The sequence below is a fragment of the Cervus elaphus genome, chromosome 6 (genome assembly GCF_910594005.1).
Source record: "Cervus elaphus chromosome 6, mCerEla1.1, whole genome shotgun sequence".
Classification (NCBI taxonomy): domain Eukaryota; kingdom Metazoa; phylum Chordata; class Mammalia; order Artiodactyla; family Cervidae; genus Cervus; species Cervus elaphus.
In genome coordinates, this window is record NC_057820.1 from 5,803,918 (window position 1) to 5,820,310 (window position 16,393).

Here is a 16,393-nt window from a genome sequence, read left to right on the forward strand (position 1 = left end):
CAGCACTTTCCTTTTTTTTTTTTTTATTGAATCCTCACTAGGGTTATTGTGAGGTATGAGATATTTCTTGTTTTTCCCATTTGATATAATAGGCCTGAGATTTAAAGCAGAACTTGCCAAAGTTAGTGCAAGGCTAAATCAATGGAGACCTATGTCACAATAAGTTTTTATGTCTTCAATTCATGACTCTATTCCTACAGCCACCTACAGGCAGTAGGAGCCACACAGAGCATACATTTTAGGCATATTTTCCCAAAATTCCATTAAAAATACAATTTTTTTTTTATAAAAAGCAGAAGATTTCAATTCAAGTCAAAGGAAGAAGGTGCTGGTCAGGGAGAACTGGGGTATTTGCTTAACTTTAGACTGTACCACTCAACTCACCTCCAGCTGCCTAAGCTGGAACAGTTCTGTTTTCTGTTTCCATAACCTTCAGAATAAGCACCCATAACTCTCCATGGATAGGGATGTTAGGCCTCTGTCAATGAATATCTTCAGACATTAAGATGAAAATACTTATGAAAGAAAAAGCAGTGTCTAAATAGAAACCTTCTACTGCTTCATCAAAAGTCAGGAATAACATGATGGACCAAGTAGTCTTTGAAATGAGCCTTAAGACAAACTCACCCCATTGTCCACTAGAAGCAGCAAAGATGTCTCAAGAAAATGCCAAAGGTCCCCTCACTTAGTTCCGGTATGGCCCTAGCTTACCTTCTCTCCATCAGGGCTGGATCTAGAGTAGGGTTAGCAAATGATGCTCTTACATAGCATTTCCAGTAAGGGCCTGGAACAGTCTTCTGAAAGTTTCTCATTCTTAAAGCAAAGATTATAATAGTACCTAATTAATAGAGTTGTTATGAATATAAAATAATGACCAAAAATAGAATAGGAAAAGAATGAGTCATGCTCATAATACATAATAAATAAATGAAATTCTTCTTACTACACATTTCCATAAGTCTTTACACTTCCAATAAGATCTTGCCTCATCCTTCAGGTTCAAAAAAATTTTTTTTTTCTATTTCTAAACCTTCTGGAAGAGGTCGTTTCCTTTCATTAATATATTGATTATAGCATATTAAGACATTCCCCCTGCAGGAATTTTCCAGTTAGTTGCATTCTTTAAACACCAGGGCTTGGGAATCCGTAAGTTCCACGTCAATGGCTGGTTGGATGGACACCTTTTTACTTCAGCATTCCAAGGTGTAGTAGAGCTTGGCTGCAATATGACACTTGGCCAGTAGGTGCTGCACTTGCTCAGTGGGTCCCTAATTTAACTAAGTTCATACAGGTGGCGCTAGTGGTAAAGAATCCACCTGCCAATGCAGGAGTTGCAAGTTTCATCTCTGGGTCGGGAAGATCCCTGGAGTAGGAAATGGCAACCCACTCCAGTATTATTGCCTGGAAAATTCCATGGACAGAGGAGCCTGGTGGGCTGCAGCCCCTGGGGTCACAAAGACTCAGACACAACTGGGTGCACACATGTGCGTGCACGCACACACACACAAACACACTTTTCTCAGGCCTCGGAGGCTCCCTAGGAATCTCAGTCTGAATAGTGTGAAAGTCTCTCAGTCGTGTCCAACTCTTTGCAACCCCATGGACTGTCCATGGATTCTCCAGGCCAGAATACTGGAGTGGGTAGCCTTTCCCTTCTCCAGAGGATCTTCCCAACCCACGGATCAAACCCAAGTCTCCTCATTACAGGCGGGTTCTCAGAGCCCCCCTTTTATTATAAAAAGAAGGTAGGCCATAAAAATTTTTTCTCAAAATTCACAGTGGTAATAATATTTTAAGTTCAAATTGTGATAGGGGTATAAGTCACCCCTAAGACTTATTCACAGATCCCAGACATATAGATGGGTTTCCAAGGCGGTGCTAGTGGTGAAGAATCCACCTGCCAATGCAGAAGAGGGAGACTCAGGTTCAGTCCCTGGGTCAGAAAGAGCCACTGGAGTAGGAAATGGCAACTCACTTTAGTGTTCTTGCCTGGAAAATCCCATGGACAGAGGAGCCTGGCGGGCTCGAGTCCAAGGGGTCACAAAGAGTAGGACATGGCTGAGCAGGAGACATGCAGATGAAATCAGAAAGAACAATTAAATGCAAATCATTTTATAGACATGTTAAAGAAAAGAATGTCCATCATGTTGTGCTAAAACTAGATCGTCAGTTCTCTCCTTTTTGTCAAGTTAAAAGGAGGGGGCGTGGGGGAAATGGCGATAGTCTAGCGTTTTCACTTTAGGAAAACGTCCCTGGAGGGCCCGCGGCAGGCGCCCGGGAGCTGACCCTGCCTCCCTGTTCCGTATTGCAGCAGAACCCGCAAGGCAACCGACGACCAAACGGAGGAAACGGAAAAACTCCACCAGCAGCACCTCCAACAGCAGCGCGGGCAACGCGGCCAACAGCGCCGGCAGCAAGAAGAAGACCGCGGCCGCCAACCTGAGTCTGACCAGTCAGGTACCTGTAAGTCTCGCTTTCCTCGCAGGCTGCAATTCCCGCCTTTGCCGCCTCCCAATTCCAGGCACCACCACCCCCCGCCCCCGCCCCGCAGAAAAGACTCTTAGCTGCAGAGACCTTCTGGACCGGCGGCCGGGAGGTGGGGTGGGGGAAGGGGCAGGCAGGGACAGGAGTTGGGAGGAAGGGGGCAGGACTCTGTCCTGAAAACCAGCCCCTGCAAACTGGGACCTAGAAAGCAATTCGCAGAGTCTGTGCTGCAGCGGGGCAGGAATGAAAATGCCGTCAGAGTCGCAGACAGGGGACATGTCACCTAAGGTTTAATTAAAATATCACTGAGCGATGTGCCTGCTGGCAGATAAGGGGCTCTGAGCACCATCGCCGGGACCCCGTGTTCCACTGGAAAGCTAGCTCCTGGCACTCAGACTCCAGATTGTCATTCGGCTGTCCCCAACCCCTCCCCGCCCCAGACATGGGCATCTCCTCTTATTTTAAGACTCAGGTAATTAACTCAAGGCCAGGGCAGCTCAGTGGATTTTGCTTCCTCTGTTTCACTAGCTTAGGGGGAGTTTCAGCCCCAGGTTTGGGCTCAACTCTCTTGACCTCTTGACCCTTTTCTTTCAGTTCTGGGTCTTGATGAAGGAAATGGGCCGCTCAGAAGGGGGCTTCTTTGAACTCTGAGACTGATAGCCGAGGGTGTCCCTAGAAGGGAACTTTCTTCCTCTCCTCTTGATCTCTTCCGCAATCCTCTCCCTTCCTCCTGATTCCTTCTGGACTCTGAACTCCTCATCCCAGAATTAGACCACTTACCGCTTTTATTGATAAATTCAATGTTCCTTGAAGCATGTCTTGCCTCTTCAGTGACCTGCGAGTTTTCCTTCTCTGCAAACCTTGGTACATCACCTCACCAGGCTTTCGACTGTCCTTGCCTCCATCCCGGGGATTCTCGTGGTGCCTCAGAGGTGCCCTCTGGACCCTGTGTCTTTGAGAGTGTGCCCTTTCTTGCAGCCGCCCTCCTCCTCCAGTGCAGTTTTTTTACCTCTCCCCTCTTTCTCACTCGTCTCCCCTCTTGGGCTGTGGCCCTCCTCCTTCAGGTTCTGATCCTGCTCTGTCTCCTGTCCATGTGAGAGTGGACCATCCTTTCCAGAAGGTTCTCCACTTACTTCTAAATGTGGCTTTCAAATCTGTCCCCCACCTACCCACTTGCCCCCACATCCCATTGGTCAGTTCTCTTCGGCTAAACCCAACCCCATCAGCGCATCTGAGAATTACCCGGCCTCTCCTCCTGTCCTCCATAGACAGAGGGTATGGTCATCATTCCCCAGTACATTAAAAAGGAAGGGTCACGAGAGAGTGGCCAGCCTGTGGGGTAGGTGTCATTTTAATTTCAAGAGCATTAAGAATTTCAGTCTTTAGATAATACCAGAGTCACCTCTGTTTTTTGAACTGGGCTATCATCCCTGAAGAGTGAGGGGGGTGGAAATGAAAGGAGAAAATCAGTCTTCTTATTAAGGTGCCAGTAAGTTATACCCACGGCTGGTTAAATGGAAAATGCATACAAAAAAAAAATGGCCAGGTGTAAATAAATCAGCCCCCAAAGCATACACAAGTAGCCTATTTATTCATTTAATCCGAGAGTTTTAGAAACTAAAGGTTGTTAGTTTCCACAAATAATTGAAAGTACGTTCCAGAGATTTCTGGAACTCTGATGTAGCTACTTAGAGGCACAGGGGCTGCAAGAATTCAGAGCAGTTCGTCAAGCATTTTCTGAGCTCCTATTGTGTGCCCTACACTATACCAGGTGTTGGTAATCCCAAGATTTAAAATAATTTTTTAAAAAAAGACCAAAAGATGCCCAAGTTCTGTCATTGAAGAGCTCACTACTTTTTTTCTTTTTTTAAGAGCTCACTATTTAAAGGAGGGATGATGAAGAGGTTTCTTCTTTCCTGCCAACTCAGTCTCCTGGGGTCAATTCTCAGGGTAGGGTGTCCAGAAAGATTCTAAGCCTGAACTGGGCGTGGTAGGCTATCCGTTAGTGATGTCTGCCATGGGTACAGAATAGCAGCTACCTGTCCGTGTATTTTAGCATACCTGGGCCTGGTCAGAAGCACTGCAATTTTTTTAAAGAGCACCTGACTTTTTCTACTCCGTTACATTCTTGTCCTCCCAACCAACGATTGCGTTTTGCTGGAAGATACCTATGTTGCTGCTGCTGCTAAGTCACTTCAGTCGTGTCTGACTCTGTGCGACCCTATAGACGGCAGCCCACCAGGCTCCCCTGTCCCTGGGATTCTCCAGGCAAGAACACTGGAGCGGGTTGCCATTTCCTTCTCCAATGCATGAAAGTGAAAAGTGAAAGTGAAGTCGCTCAGTCGTGTCCGACTCTTAGCGACCCCATGGACTGCAGCCTACCAGGCTCCTCCGTCCATGGGATTCTCCAGGCAAGAGTACTGAGACGGTCTTTAATGAGTTGAGACCCTTCAGACAAGAGCAAGGCACCATTAGAAAGTGCAGGAAGAATGTTTGTAGTATCCTCACCGTGCAATGAAGGAGATGTTCATTAAGTGAAACTTAGAAATGGCTGAGAGAAACAGGGAAGCCATCCAGGTTAGGCAAACGTGTCCATTCCTGTAGGTCCCCCGGCTGGTTGGCTGTCAGATGATAAGCACCGACTGGCTTGTAAGGGTCACACCTTTCAGCCCTGTGTCCTGAATCACCCACGCCCTGTTCCTGTTTAACTTGCTGGCCTTAGCTGCCCTGTCTGAAGGCACGGACAGAGATGTGTGTTACCGCAGCCACGGCTGTGGTCCGCCCAGCGGCCGGACGGCAGCGTGTGTGTCCGGCAAGGACTCGGGTTTAATCCTAGGCTTCTGCTTCTCACTCCATGAGCAGGGGCTGGGAGCGACCCCGAACCGCAGCCTCAGCCCTGGGAGGGATGGAGACCTGTGTCAGTCCACAGCAGTGACCCCTGCTGGCCAGTTTAAGGAGAAGCATGGAGGAGCCCTAAAAGGAGTCCCTCCCAGTCCTGCTCAGAGGTTGGTGGTCCTCGCTGGGGGGCTTAGTGAGAAGATGTAACAGGGGCACCAGCTGGTGGCATCCCAGGGTCTCCAGCAGGGAGCAGAGGGGTCTGCCTCGCGGGGAGCTGAGTAACATGGGTTACTCTCAGGTGGACCAATATTGCCTCCTGTTTGTGGTGGGGGGTGTCCCCATAAGAGAGGGCAGGAAATGCAGCTCTCACTGCGGATGTTGAATGATGCGGGGGTGGGGGTGGGGGGGTGGAGATTTTTAAAGATGTGGGAGTGTGGGGAAGACGATGCCAATACCCCGTTAGAAGGAGCCCCAAATGTGCCTTGGGCTTCCCAGGTGGTGCTTGGGGTAGAACTCAGCTGACAATGTAGGAGACAAAAAGAGATCATCTGCAGGACAATCCCCTGGTGAATTCTGGAAATGACAATCCACTCCAGGATTCTTGCCTGGAGAATCTCATGGACAGAGGAGCCTGGCGGGCTGCATTCCGTGGCATCGCAAAGAATAAGACATAAGTGAAGTAGTTGAGCACGCACGCAAAATGTGCCTTATGTCTCCACTCATTTCGTGAAGATAGCAAGTCAAGCCCACCTGAGTGGAGAACCCATGTCCTAGCCTGGAGGTTTAGCAGAGCCAGCGAGAGTCCTGTGCATAATTGTGTAACTGTCCTCAAGCCTCTAGGTGCATACAAAGTCCTTAGCATGTGTCTGTTTTATTATAACTTGCCATCTATTCATCACTCACACATGCACACATGTGTACACACACTCACGTAGGTACACCCACCATTATGCATCTGGCTAAGGATATGTTTTATAATCAGTAAGGCAAACGTGGCATCTCTCTGAAATTTCAGATGCTCAAAAATATCTATGCCTGGGCATCTTTTCCAGTTGTTCCTGGAACAAAGATATACCAAACATACTAGAAGGCTGTATGAACCCCGTTTGAAGAGATTCAAATCACTATTTTCGTAGGACTTTTCTGGAATGGCTGTTGTTTGCTGATACTGTGAAGGCATCTGGAGTGTTGGGAACTTCTTTGCTAATATCACTTTTAAGTTGGCTTCTTCTGTTTCCGAATTATGCTTACTTCCTCCCATTCCCCCAGCCTCTCTGGCTGACCTTGGACTCACAGTACAAATGCAGACCCACGCGTCGGTTCTAACATTCTTCTCCTGCCCTGTGACACCTAACTCCTGTGTTTTCCCAGCTCTTCAAAGGGTGCTGCACCCAAGTCATAAGGCGGGATTCTCCCTCGTGTGGCGCTCTGCCACATCTTAACTTGGTCTTGCCTCCTGCCTTTGCTCCTGACCATAAGCACAGTCGCCCGATGGCCTGCAATGAAGGGTCACTTTTTGTATCCCCAGCACCCCAAGGGATCAGGTGGAAGCCCCGTTCCATCTAACGTCCTGTCGGCTTTCTTGACACTCGAAGTCTGTCTCTATTTTGCATCTCATTTCAAGAGTCCTTGTGAGTCTCTCATAAGTCGATGTCACGTCTAGCTCTTGGTGGCATCATAAGGACGTTCTTAGGGACTCACAATTGAATACCCTGCCGCACCTCGATGGTTGAGTCTACTCAGGTCACCTTTGAGCCATTTACTTCATCTGGGACATTTCTCTTTAACATCCTTGTTATCATTTCACAAGAGTGATTGATTAGTCTGAAAGCACAGTGTGAAACCTACTGATTATCTTCCCTCTAATTCGAGGGGAATCGATCTATCTGACAAAGGTTTTCCATTCCCAAACAAACCGGGTGGTCACAAAAGGGCACCTTCAAATTTCGAGAAGGGCCCTGGGGGGACAGCTGGACATTTCTCCTGACCACAGGCAGTGGTCCACTCATAGACTGCCCCAGGCAGCCTCTCTTGCCCCTGTGGAAAGAACGTTTGCCCAGTTGTCAAGGCAAATTCGCATCCGTGTCAGCAAATGCGTACTTACATCTCCAAAAGCATCTGGCTGGCCCTGATGTTTCAGCTTCAGCCGAGGCCGAGGGCAGTTGGGCACTCTTAAGTAGATTGTTGCTCAGAGCTGGAAGAGCAGGATCCACCTGACGGACGCCCCGTGCCGTGCCCAGGTCAGCCATCGGGCCCATAGGGCCCCCTTGGAACACGGAGGCCGGAGCCGCGCCTTGGGTAGGCTTTCTTCTCCCCTGTCCTCGAGCCTCTGCAGCGGTGGCCTCTGCCAAGCTCCCAGCTCTAGGAGGTGCCTTCCTTGTTTGCATGGAAGGACAGTTTGTACTTAAAGGAGTGATTAGATGGATTCTTCTTGCACACTTCCATCTCTGATGACGACCAGCTTCATCTATGTAATTATCATTAGTTATCTTCGTCTTCCTTTAATGGCACCAGCTGGACAGACTGGTTCTCTTTACTGCCCAGATTGGTGGTGGGGTTGCCTGTGTGGGGATAGGTGACAGGCACCACGGAATAACAGATGGTAAATTCAGGGCTTGTTGGCAATCAGCAGGTTTTTGCTAATGACTTAATTAGCTATGCAAATTGTCAAATCAGTGTGAACATTGTTTTTATCGAAAACTTTACCTAAATTAATTACCATAATTAAGTAGGAGAATGTCAAGGATGTTGGCTGCATAAAAGGGCCTGGCTAAGTAGGAAAAAAGAGAGATCTGTCTTCAATTAAAACATATACCGTCCTTGGGACAGAGAAAGTGCCGTTTGGAATGAGTTGCGCGAATGCGGCAGAACCGCGTCCTCCCCGGCGTTGGCTGCTTTCTCAGTAGTTTGCAAAGCCGCCCCGAGACCCTCAGTAAAAGTGGTGGCGTTTCCAAGGTCTCGCAGAGCGCCCACTGCCCTCTCAAGAGTCCCCAGTGTCGGCAAGTTGCAAAGCGTGGATTTTTTTAATTTTGAAAAATCCATTTTTTTATTTCTGCAGATTGCTAGCATTGCTCGTTCTCCGGTGTCAGGCTGCACACTAAGGACATAAACTCGCGTGGTTGTTTCCCGTCAGGAGGCGATGTTTATTTCCTGTAGAAATCCAATATGCGTCTTGGCCCCCCCGCCACTGAGACTTGGCCCCGGTGTTACAGGACACGGTGTGTCTGACCCGGGTCCCCCAGCGCCTCCTCCCGCGAGTGTTTTAAGTGGGCTTCTCTCTTCCAAGGTTCCCTGTAATAATGTCAGCTGCTGTTCACAGGATGTGATGGTGGTAGGAGAGCCAACTCTGATGGGAGGTGAGTTTGGGGACGAGGACGAAAGGCTAATCACTAGATTAGAAAACACGCAGTATGATGCGGCCAACGGCATGGACGACGAGGAAGACTTCACCAATTCACCCGCCCTGGGGAACAGCAGTCCATGGAACAGTAAACCTCCGGCCACTCAAGAGACCAAATCAGAGAACCCCCCGCCCCAGGCTTCCCAGTAAGAGTGACCGGCTCCAGAATCCACTGTCCATAGCCCCCATGGGTCACGCTCACTATTTCAGATCCTTACTTACAGGAGAGGAAGGAGCAGACATTAAAACTTTGCCATGCAGATACCGATCTCTAAACCACAATGATCTGAGTTTCTTTCTTCCTTTTTTTTTTTTTTAATTGAGAGGACCATTCCAAATAAACGTCCATGACCCCTCCCTGGAGGCCTTCGCAGGTAACACAGATACTGGCACTGATCATAATTAAAACAAGAGCAAATGCTAGCGCTTCTCCTGGCTCAGTTTGAACCTTGTTTGTTAATTTCCTTTCGCCAACCCCGCATCCCACCATCCAACGAAGGCCATATTGTCAGTAAACCCTCAGTGCTCAGGATCCCATTCTATGCCGAATCCAACTACAGATGACTTTTTAATATTGTAAAATATTTTCTGCTTTTTGACTTGCATCTGAGAGTTTCTTGTTTCAGTAAAAAAGGAAAAGGAAAAAAAATCCGCTTTTGGAAAGTAATTTAAACGTACCTTTATTATTATTTTTTTTTCTCCTTCACCTTTTCTTTCTTTGGGTAACAGCGAAGAGGGCCCAGCAGGGTAATTCATGGCCAAGCTAATGTCAGTTGGTCCTCGATCCCGAGCTGGTTCAGTCGCGCCCGAGTGCAGAAACAAGAAATGTCTTTTTGTCATCAGAGACACCAAGACAGATTTTTATGTAAAGAAAGGCACCTGGCCCCTTGAGAATGTATTCGTTTGTAAAATTGCTGTTGATCCAAATATTTCAAGCCATGTAATCCATTAATTTTGTGGGCAGTTTAATAAATCTGAAACTTTTGGGTTTCTTTTTTTTTTTTTATTGTATCTGAGTTTACTGTTGTTTCTCTTCATAGTATATTTCCTGTATAATATTTTGTAAAGCCCTCACCTGGTTCTTTTATGGGGACTTTTCTTTGGGGGCAATTCCAGTGTATTTATGTGAAACTTTATAAAAGAACTAATTTTTCCATTTGCATATTAATATGTTCCTCTATACATGTAAAGACACAGTGGCTCGTGTGTTATAAAACAGCTGTATTTTATGTATGCTTTAATGATAAGTGTGCCAATAATAAACTGTGTTAACGACCAAAGCAACGGAGTCTGTGTGTCTGTGATCCCGGCAGAGAAATCTGCCCACGATGATGAGACGTACTGAGCATGGATTTATGACCCAAATCCCACATGGAGTGGGACTGTGAAAACGGCTCATCCTTATAAAGTACAGTTTCTTCCACACTCACTGCAGTTTACCTGGGCAAATACAGAGGTGCCTTCTCTGTGCTGGCCACAGACACAGGAATTGGAAAACAAGGATTGACCTGGCTCCCTATGGCTGGTCAATACAAGGGCAGCAGCTTCCACTCACTGAGTGCTTACTCTGTACCAAACATCTCAATTTAAGATCCACAGACATTACTTCAGGCTTCCCTGAGAGCTCAGTGAAGAATCTGTCTGTAATGCAGGATACCCAGATTCTATCCCTGGGTCGGGAAGATCCCCTGAAGAAGGGAATGGCAACCCACTCGAGTATTGTTGCCTGGAGAAATCCATGGACAGAGGAGGCTTTATTTCAGGTAATCCTCACAGCTCCACCAAGTAGGCCTCCATCTCCCCATTTTTTATAAACCAGTGCTCCCACTTGCCTATTTTTCTAAAAAGCTCATTATACAAATATTACAGAAAACTCATTTGAGGACTTTGGGTCTCAAGAACTTTCGTCGCATTTGTCTACTCTGTTCGACGGAGAAAGATGAGAGAAGAAATCTGTTAGCATTAACTGGGTGTGTATAAAGTGCCAGGCTGTAGTAATAGATCATCTCAGCCAGTTCTGGAAAAGAGGGGCTTGAAAAAGAGAAGAGAAGGGAGAGTGTGTCTCTTAGGTTGAGAGTCCCAGAAGCAGAACCCTAGACCAGAATTTGGGGCACAGAGTTACTGAGGGGATCTTCACAGTTAAAAAAAAAAATCTTTAAGGGAGTGGAGGGGGGAAGATGGGAAAGAGGAAAGAGCTAGGAAAGATGCGAACTCAGAAAGCCAACTTGCTGAGCCTGGTCCATGGTGCAGGGGAAAGCTTGGGGCACAGAGTTATCTAACCCTTGCAACTCAGCGGCCAGATTTCTGTACACTTGTACTGGTCAGTCATTGGCTGGGGCCACTCGCAGGGTGTGTGGGAGGCAGTATCTTCAGAATAAGATGGGCCCCCATCAGCCAAGGGCTGTCCTGCAGAGGAGAGATCAACTGGAAGGCCACAGTCTTAGCATCTCGGCACGGGGAGGCTAGTCCCAGAAAGGGCAGCAACCGTCTGCTTCAGTAAGTGACTTGCTCCATCTCAGAGCTCACGGGTGACATGGGTGGAATTTGTTTCTGCATCTCCCTTGACTACAAAGCCTATAGGGTTTGTAGTTCTCGCTAGAGCATCACATTGTTTCCTTACAACATTAGCATTGGGAGGAAAATGTGCAGTAGAGTAGCAACAGAGCTAAAGGAAATTGAGGGAAACAGCTACTGTAATTGAAACTTCCCCACTAGGGTAAGAGAACTGCTAGCTTATCCTCTGCCCACCTCATCATTTCAGGCTTCCTTTTATCAGTTCTTTAAAGTCACCAACCTGCAGTCATCACAGATGATTTCTGGGACAATTTGTTTGACGTCTGTTCCACTTATCTATTGCTACACAGCTGATCGACCCCAAACCCGGAGACTCAAGAGGCAATTTATTATTACCAGTTAACCTTCTGAGAGCTCAATGGTCAGGCGGTCTGCACTTAGGGGCACAGACGTTGGTTGGAGATGGTGTCATCAGAGGTTTGGCTAGGCTGGACATTCAAGATGGTGCAGTCACATAGCTGGCAATTAGGGTGGAATTTAGGGCTGTTGAATAGAGTGCCTTCCTGTACAGCCTCTCCACAGGGCTTTCACAGAGTAGAGGTTGGGTTCCCAGGGGAGGAGAAGCAAACTGCCAGTGCCTAGAACTGAAACACCATCACTTCTCTGCGCTGTCCATCAAGACAGGCCAGATTCAAGGTGCAGAGACCCAGACTTCCCTCTGTGATGGGTAAGTAGCAAGGTGCCTCCAACAAGGGGGGAAACTGCAGGCGGCCGTGTTTGGAAACAAACCTCTCCAGCATCCAACACAGTTCACAGGCTGGTCCTTGCTTTCCTGACAGTGTCCTTAGCCCCTTCCCACTGGTGCCTGACCATCATCTACCTACACTCCCTTTTGTTATCTGAATACACTAAGTGCTCACGTCAGACACACCTTTGCATGTTTCTCCCTCTTCAAATGCCACCCCCACCTTTTTACATAACCAGAGCTACCCCATCCTTTTTTTTTTTAAACAATTATATTCTATTTTTCCTTTTTTGTTTTAATTAATCAATTATTTTTGACTGCACTGGCCTTTGTCACAGTGGGTGGGCTTTTCATTGTAGTGGTTTCTCTTGTTGCCGAGTGTGGGCTCTTGGCATGCAGGCTCAGTAGTTGAGGCGCTTGGGCTTAGTTGCCCCCTGGCATGTGAGATCTGCTCAAATCAGGGATCGAACCCATGTTCTCTGCCTTGACAGGTAATCATTCTTAACCACTGGACCACCAGGGCAGTCCCCAAAGCTATTCACTCTTAAAGGCCCAGTTTGCTTCTCCTGGCCCCTGAGATGACTCCCCAACTCTGGTCAGTGTCTGTTGACCCCTCTGAGATCCAAGAGCACTTGGTTCTTGCTTGTGCCTTGGCTCTGTCCTGAAAAGTTTTTGTTTCTGTTATTAAATACCTTTCACTGTCCTGCTAGACTTTTCTAGGACTGAGTGGTTTAATCATTTCCATCTGAATCCTTAATATCTAAACTCTATCATACGTATCGAAATAGACAAGTTAAAAATTCCCAAGCAAGAGATCATGAAACCACTGCTTACCACGCATTTTCCCTTTATGTTGCAATCTGTCATTCTATGGCACAACGTAAAGTGACTTTTACCCTTGTGGGTACATAAGAGATGAGAGGTAGCGGAGATGGGCTTGTTCAAGTTTCTCAGAGGTCAAGTCAGCACAAAACATTTTACAAAACACTGGCTTACAACTAACTTAAATGATTTGTTAGGCCCAGGAGATTTGTCAGGCCCAGAATAATTCCAAGGGCAACCATTTCTCAAGTACACACTACGTGTCAGCCACTTGCTAGGTCCTTTGCCTGAGTGGTCTCACGATGGTGGAAACACAGTGGTGGTGCATAGTTGGGTTTTGCTCTGTAACAACCTCCAAATCTCAGCAGCCGATAACCAGAAATATTTTATTTTTCTCCCTGATGGGACTGTGGATCACCTGGACCAACTCTTCCTCACATCTGCCCCTCGGGTCTCTATCTAGGACAGGCAGTCTTCAGAGCACACACTTTTCTTGGCAGATTCTGAAAGAAGTGAAAGAAGAGAAGCTAAATCTCACAGACACACACTTGCTCACACTGCGTCCATTGGCCAACGCGACTCTCAAGGACAATCCAGCATCAGTGGAGCAGGGAAATAAACTCTACGTCTTGTAGACTCAAGGGTATGAATAAACAACCGAGAATCCAACCTACCCGTGGCAGCCTACACAAAGATGTCTGAAAAACTTCTAGTTATTTGCTAACATTTAAAAACTGATGAGTTTTCAAAATATCATATTAACACATATATATGGACTCAAGAAAGATGGTACTGATGAATCTACTTACAGGGCAGCATTGAAGACACAGACATAGAGAACAGACTTATGGACATGAGGGGTGGGTAGGAAGCAGAGGGTGGGACAAATGGAAAGAATAGCATAGAAACATATACACTACCATATGTAAATAGTCAATGGTAAATAGTTACAATAAAAAATGTAAATAGTTAAAATTAAAAAAAAAGAAAATATAGTCCAAACTAAAATCACACCTTTATGTGACTTATTTTTTTTAATGAGACCATGAAGTCCCCTCTGGAGGAAACCTTCAAATTGCAAGTGCTTTCAATACCCCATTTCACAGACCCTTGTCCTCAGAGACATCAGATTTGCTTTAATTCTCATCCCGAAGTTTGCTTTTAGATAAGGGTATTTTTTTGTTGTTTATTTTTTAATTGGGCACAGATTGATCAGTAAAAGCATGATAACACTGGAAAAAAATAGTCAATGAGAATTTGCTATATGACCCAGGGAACTCAAACGGGGGCTCTGTGACAACCTAGAGGGGTGGGATGGGGTGGGAAGTGGGAGTGAGGTTCAAGAGGGAGGGCACATATGTATGGATACGGCTGATTCATGATGATGTGTGGCAGAAACCAACACAATGTTGTAATTATCCTTCAGTTAAAAATAAAGGGGAAAAAACCTGATGTTTTCAATAAAAATTAAAATGTTTTGCCTTCTAATATTTTATTTTTTTAACTGGAGGGTAATTGCTTTATAATACTGTTTCTGCTGCACAACGGTGTGACTCAGCCAAATGTGTCCGTATCCTCCCTGCCCTATGGACCTCCCACCTCCCACCCTCCTCTTCCCAGCCCTCCAGGTCATCCCAGAACACCAGGCTGAGCCCCCTGTGCTATCTAGCAGCTCCCCACTAGCCGTCTGTTTTATATATAGTGTTAGTCCCTCAGTCATGTCTGACTCTTTGCGACCCCGTGGACTGTCGCCTGTCAGGCTCCTCCGTCCATATGATTTCCCAGCAAGAATACTGGAGTGGGTGGCCTTTCCCTTCTCCAGGGGATCTTCCTGACCCAGGGATCAAACCCAGGTCTCCCACATGACAGGCAGATTCTTTTCCTGTCTGAGCCACCCGCAAAGCCCCATTTTGCATATGGTAGTGTATATATGAGGAGTAGGAAATAGCAACCCACTCTAATATTCTTGCCTGGAAAATTCCATGAACAGAGGAGACTGGCAGGCTGCGGTCTGTGGGATCACAAAGAGAAGAGCTGGAATGACTGAGCATGCACACATATGCAGTGAGTATATGTCAACGCTACGCTCTCAGTTCATCCCACCCTGTCCCCTTCTTATGCCCGAAAGTCCATTCTCTAGGTCTGCGTCTCTTTTCCTGCCCTGCACATAGGCTCATCAGCACCGTTTTTCTAGATTCCACGTATATGTGCTAATATATGATAAAAATTAAAATTTCTTGCTTCTCTTAACCAACCGATCTAACAACCATAGACTCACACGTCTGAATTCCTGGGTGGCGACACGTGGCCGGTGTCCGGTCACGGATGCCCTTCTTAGATGCTCCAGCCTGTCGCCCTCACACCATTATTCTGACTCACTCTACCTGCCCAGCTTTAGTCATTAGCAGTTCTATCTGTTTTCCCCATTCTCTCTACTCCTTAAATCCTCATTTGGAAGTTGGCATTAGGGGCCCATTTTACAGATGCAAAGATTGATACCCGAGCGGTTTAGTTAACACTGTTGATGACACAGCTCATAAATGGTAAGGCAGGCTTTGAAGCTGGGTCCTCGAGGTCAAAGCCTGGGCTCCTGTCACCAAATCAGGCTGGTTTAGGAACCACAGTGGTAGTCTGACCTTCTGTGGATTAGGTTAGAAATGAGATAAGCATGATCTCATTGCGTCTTTGCAATATCTCTGGGGGTAAGATGAGGTTATTTTCCCCCTATTTTGAAGATGGAGTGTAGAGCACTTAAACAGTTTACCCAAGGTCACAGAGATCACAAAGGACACCATCATGTCACCTTGACTCTGACCCACTCTGTCAGACTTATCGTCAAGCGTGTAGTCCATAACGCGGGGTTTGGAGGTATTCTCTAGCCTCCGAGAGGGGTCCTGGCATCCACCTTCTGCCACTGACTTTGTGTTTCAGGGCGTGTCAGAGAGTTTGACCAGAAGCCACAAATTGTCACTCACCTGATAATTAAACAAAGTAGATCCTTTGAGGGTTATGAAATCTCAGGGACATCTGACAAGGGATTTATAAATAAGTGGCCCAGTCCCTTTGGGAAATCCTCTCTCTTTCTCCATCTCCCCTTTACTTTGAGGTGAACATTTAGCGCAACAGGAAAACACAACTCACACTGATACAACTTGGGGATGGGCACTGTGAGAGCCAGGCCAACCGGTCAACTTCTCTTAAGCAGGATTGGCAGCCTCCGAGAAATTCATTGTATAGTGGGATACCCCCTCCATCTGCCATAAAAAATTACTAGGATCTGCCCTCTTAGCACAGTGGGCAGCGCATCAGTCTCATAATCTGAAAAAATTACTAGCCTTTTTTTTCTGATGGTTAAGCAATACATGCTCATGTAAACCATTTGAGAAAATGGGGACAAGAAGAAAATAGAGTAATCCCCCTACCTTGATATATAACCATTGCTAATATTCTGATGCAAATCCATCTTTTTTTTTTCTAGGTTCAGCTACATTATAATGTTGGTAATATACAGAATAGATAATTACCTATCCCGCCCTTTTCATATAATATTATATCATGAGCTACCTCATTAACTATTCTTTAAAAACATG

General features: G+C 46.5%; 1 protein-coding gene across 9 annotated transcripts in view; it reads left to right on the plus strand.

The window, feature by feature from the left end:
- Positions 1-10,002, plus strand: part of LDB2 (LIM domain binding 2) — a 437,269-nt gene extending 427,267 nt beyond the window's left edge. Inside the window, exons 7-9 of one of the 9 annotated variants that reach the window (XM_043906128.1) lie at positions 2,315-2,463; positions 5,347-5,489; positions 8,642-8,772. In XM_043906128.1, the coding sequence (XP_043762063.1) occupies positions 2,315-2,463; positions 5,347-5,489; positions 8,642-8,648 (299 nt within the window). In that variant the 3' untranslated portion in view covers positions 8,649-8,772. Of the gene's footprint in view, positions 1-2,311; positions 2,464-5,346; positions 5,490-8,380 lie in introns of all 9 variants that reach the window. The other 8 variants (XM_043906127.1, XM_043906129.1, XM_043906130.1 and 5 more) reach the window with 8 other exon arrangements.
- The last annotated feature ends 6,391 nt before the right edge of the window (positions 10,003-16,393 follow it).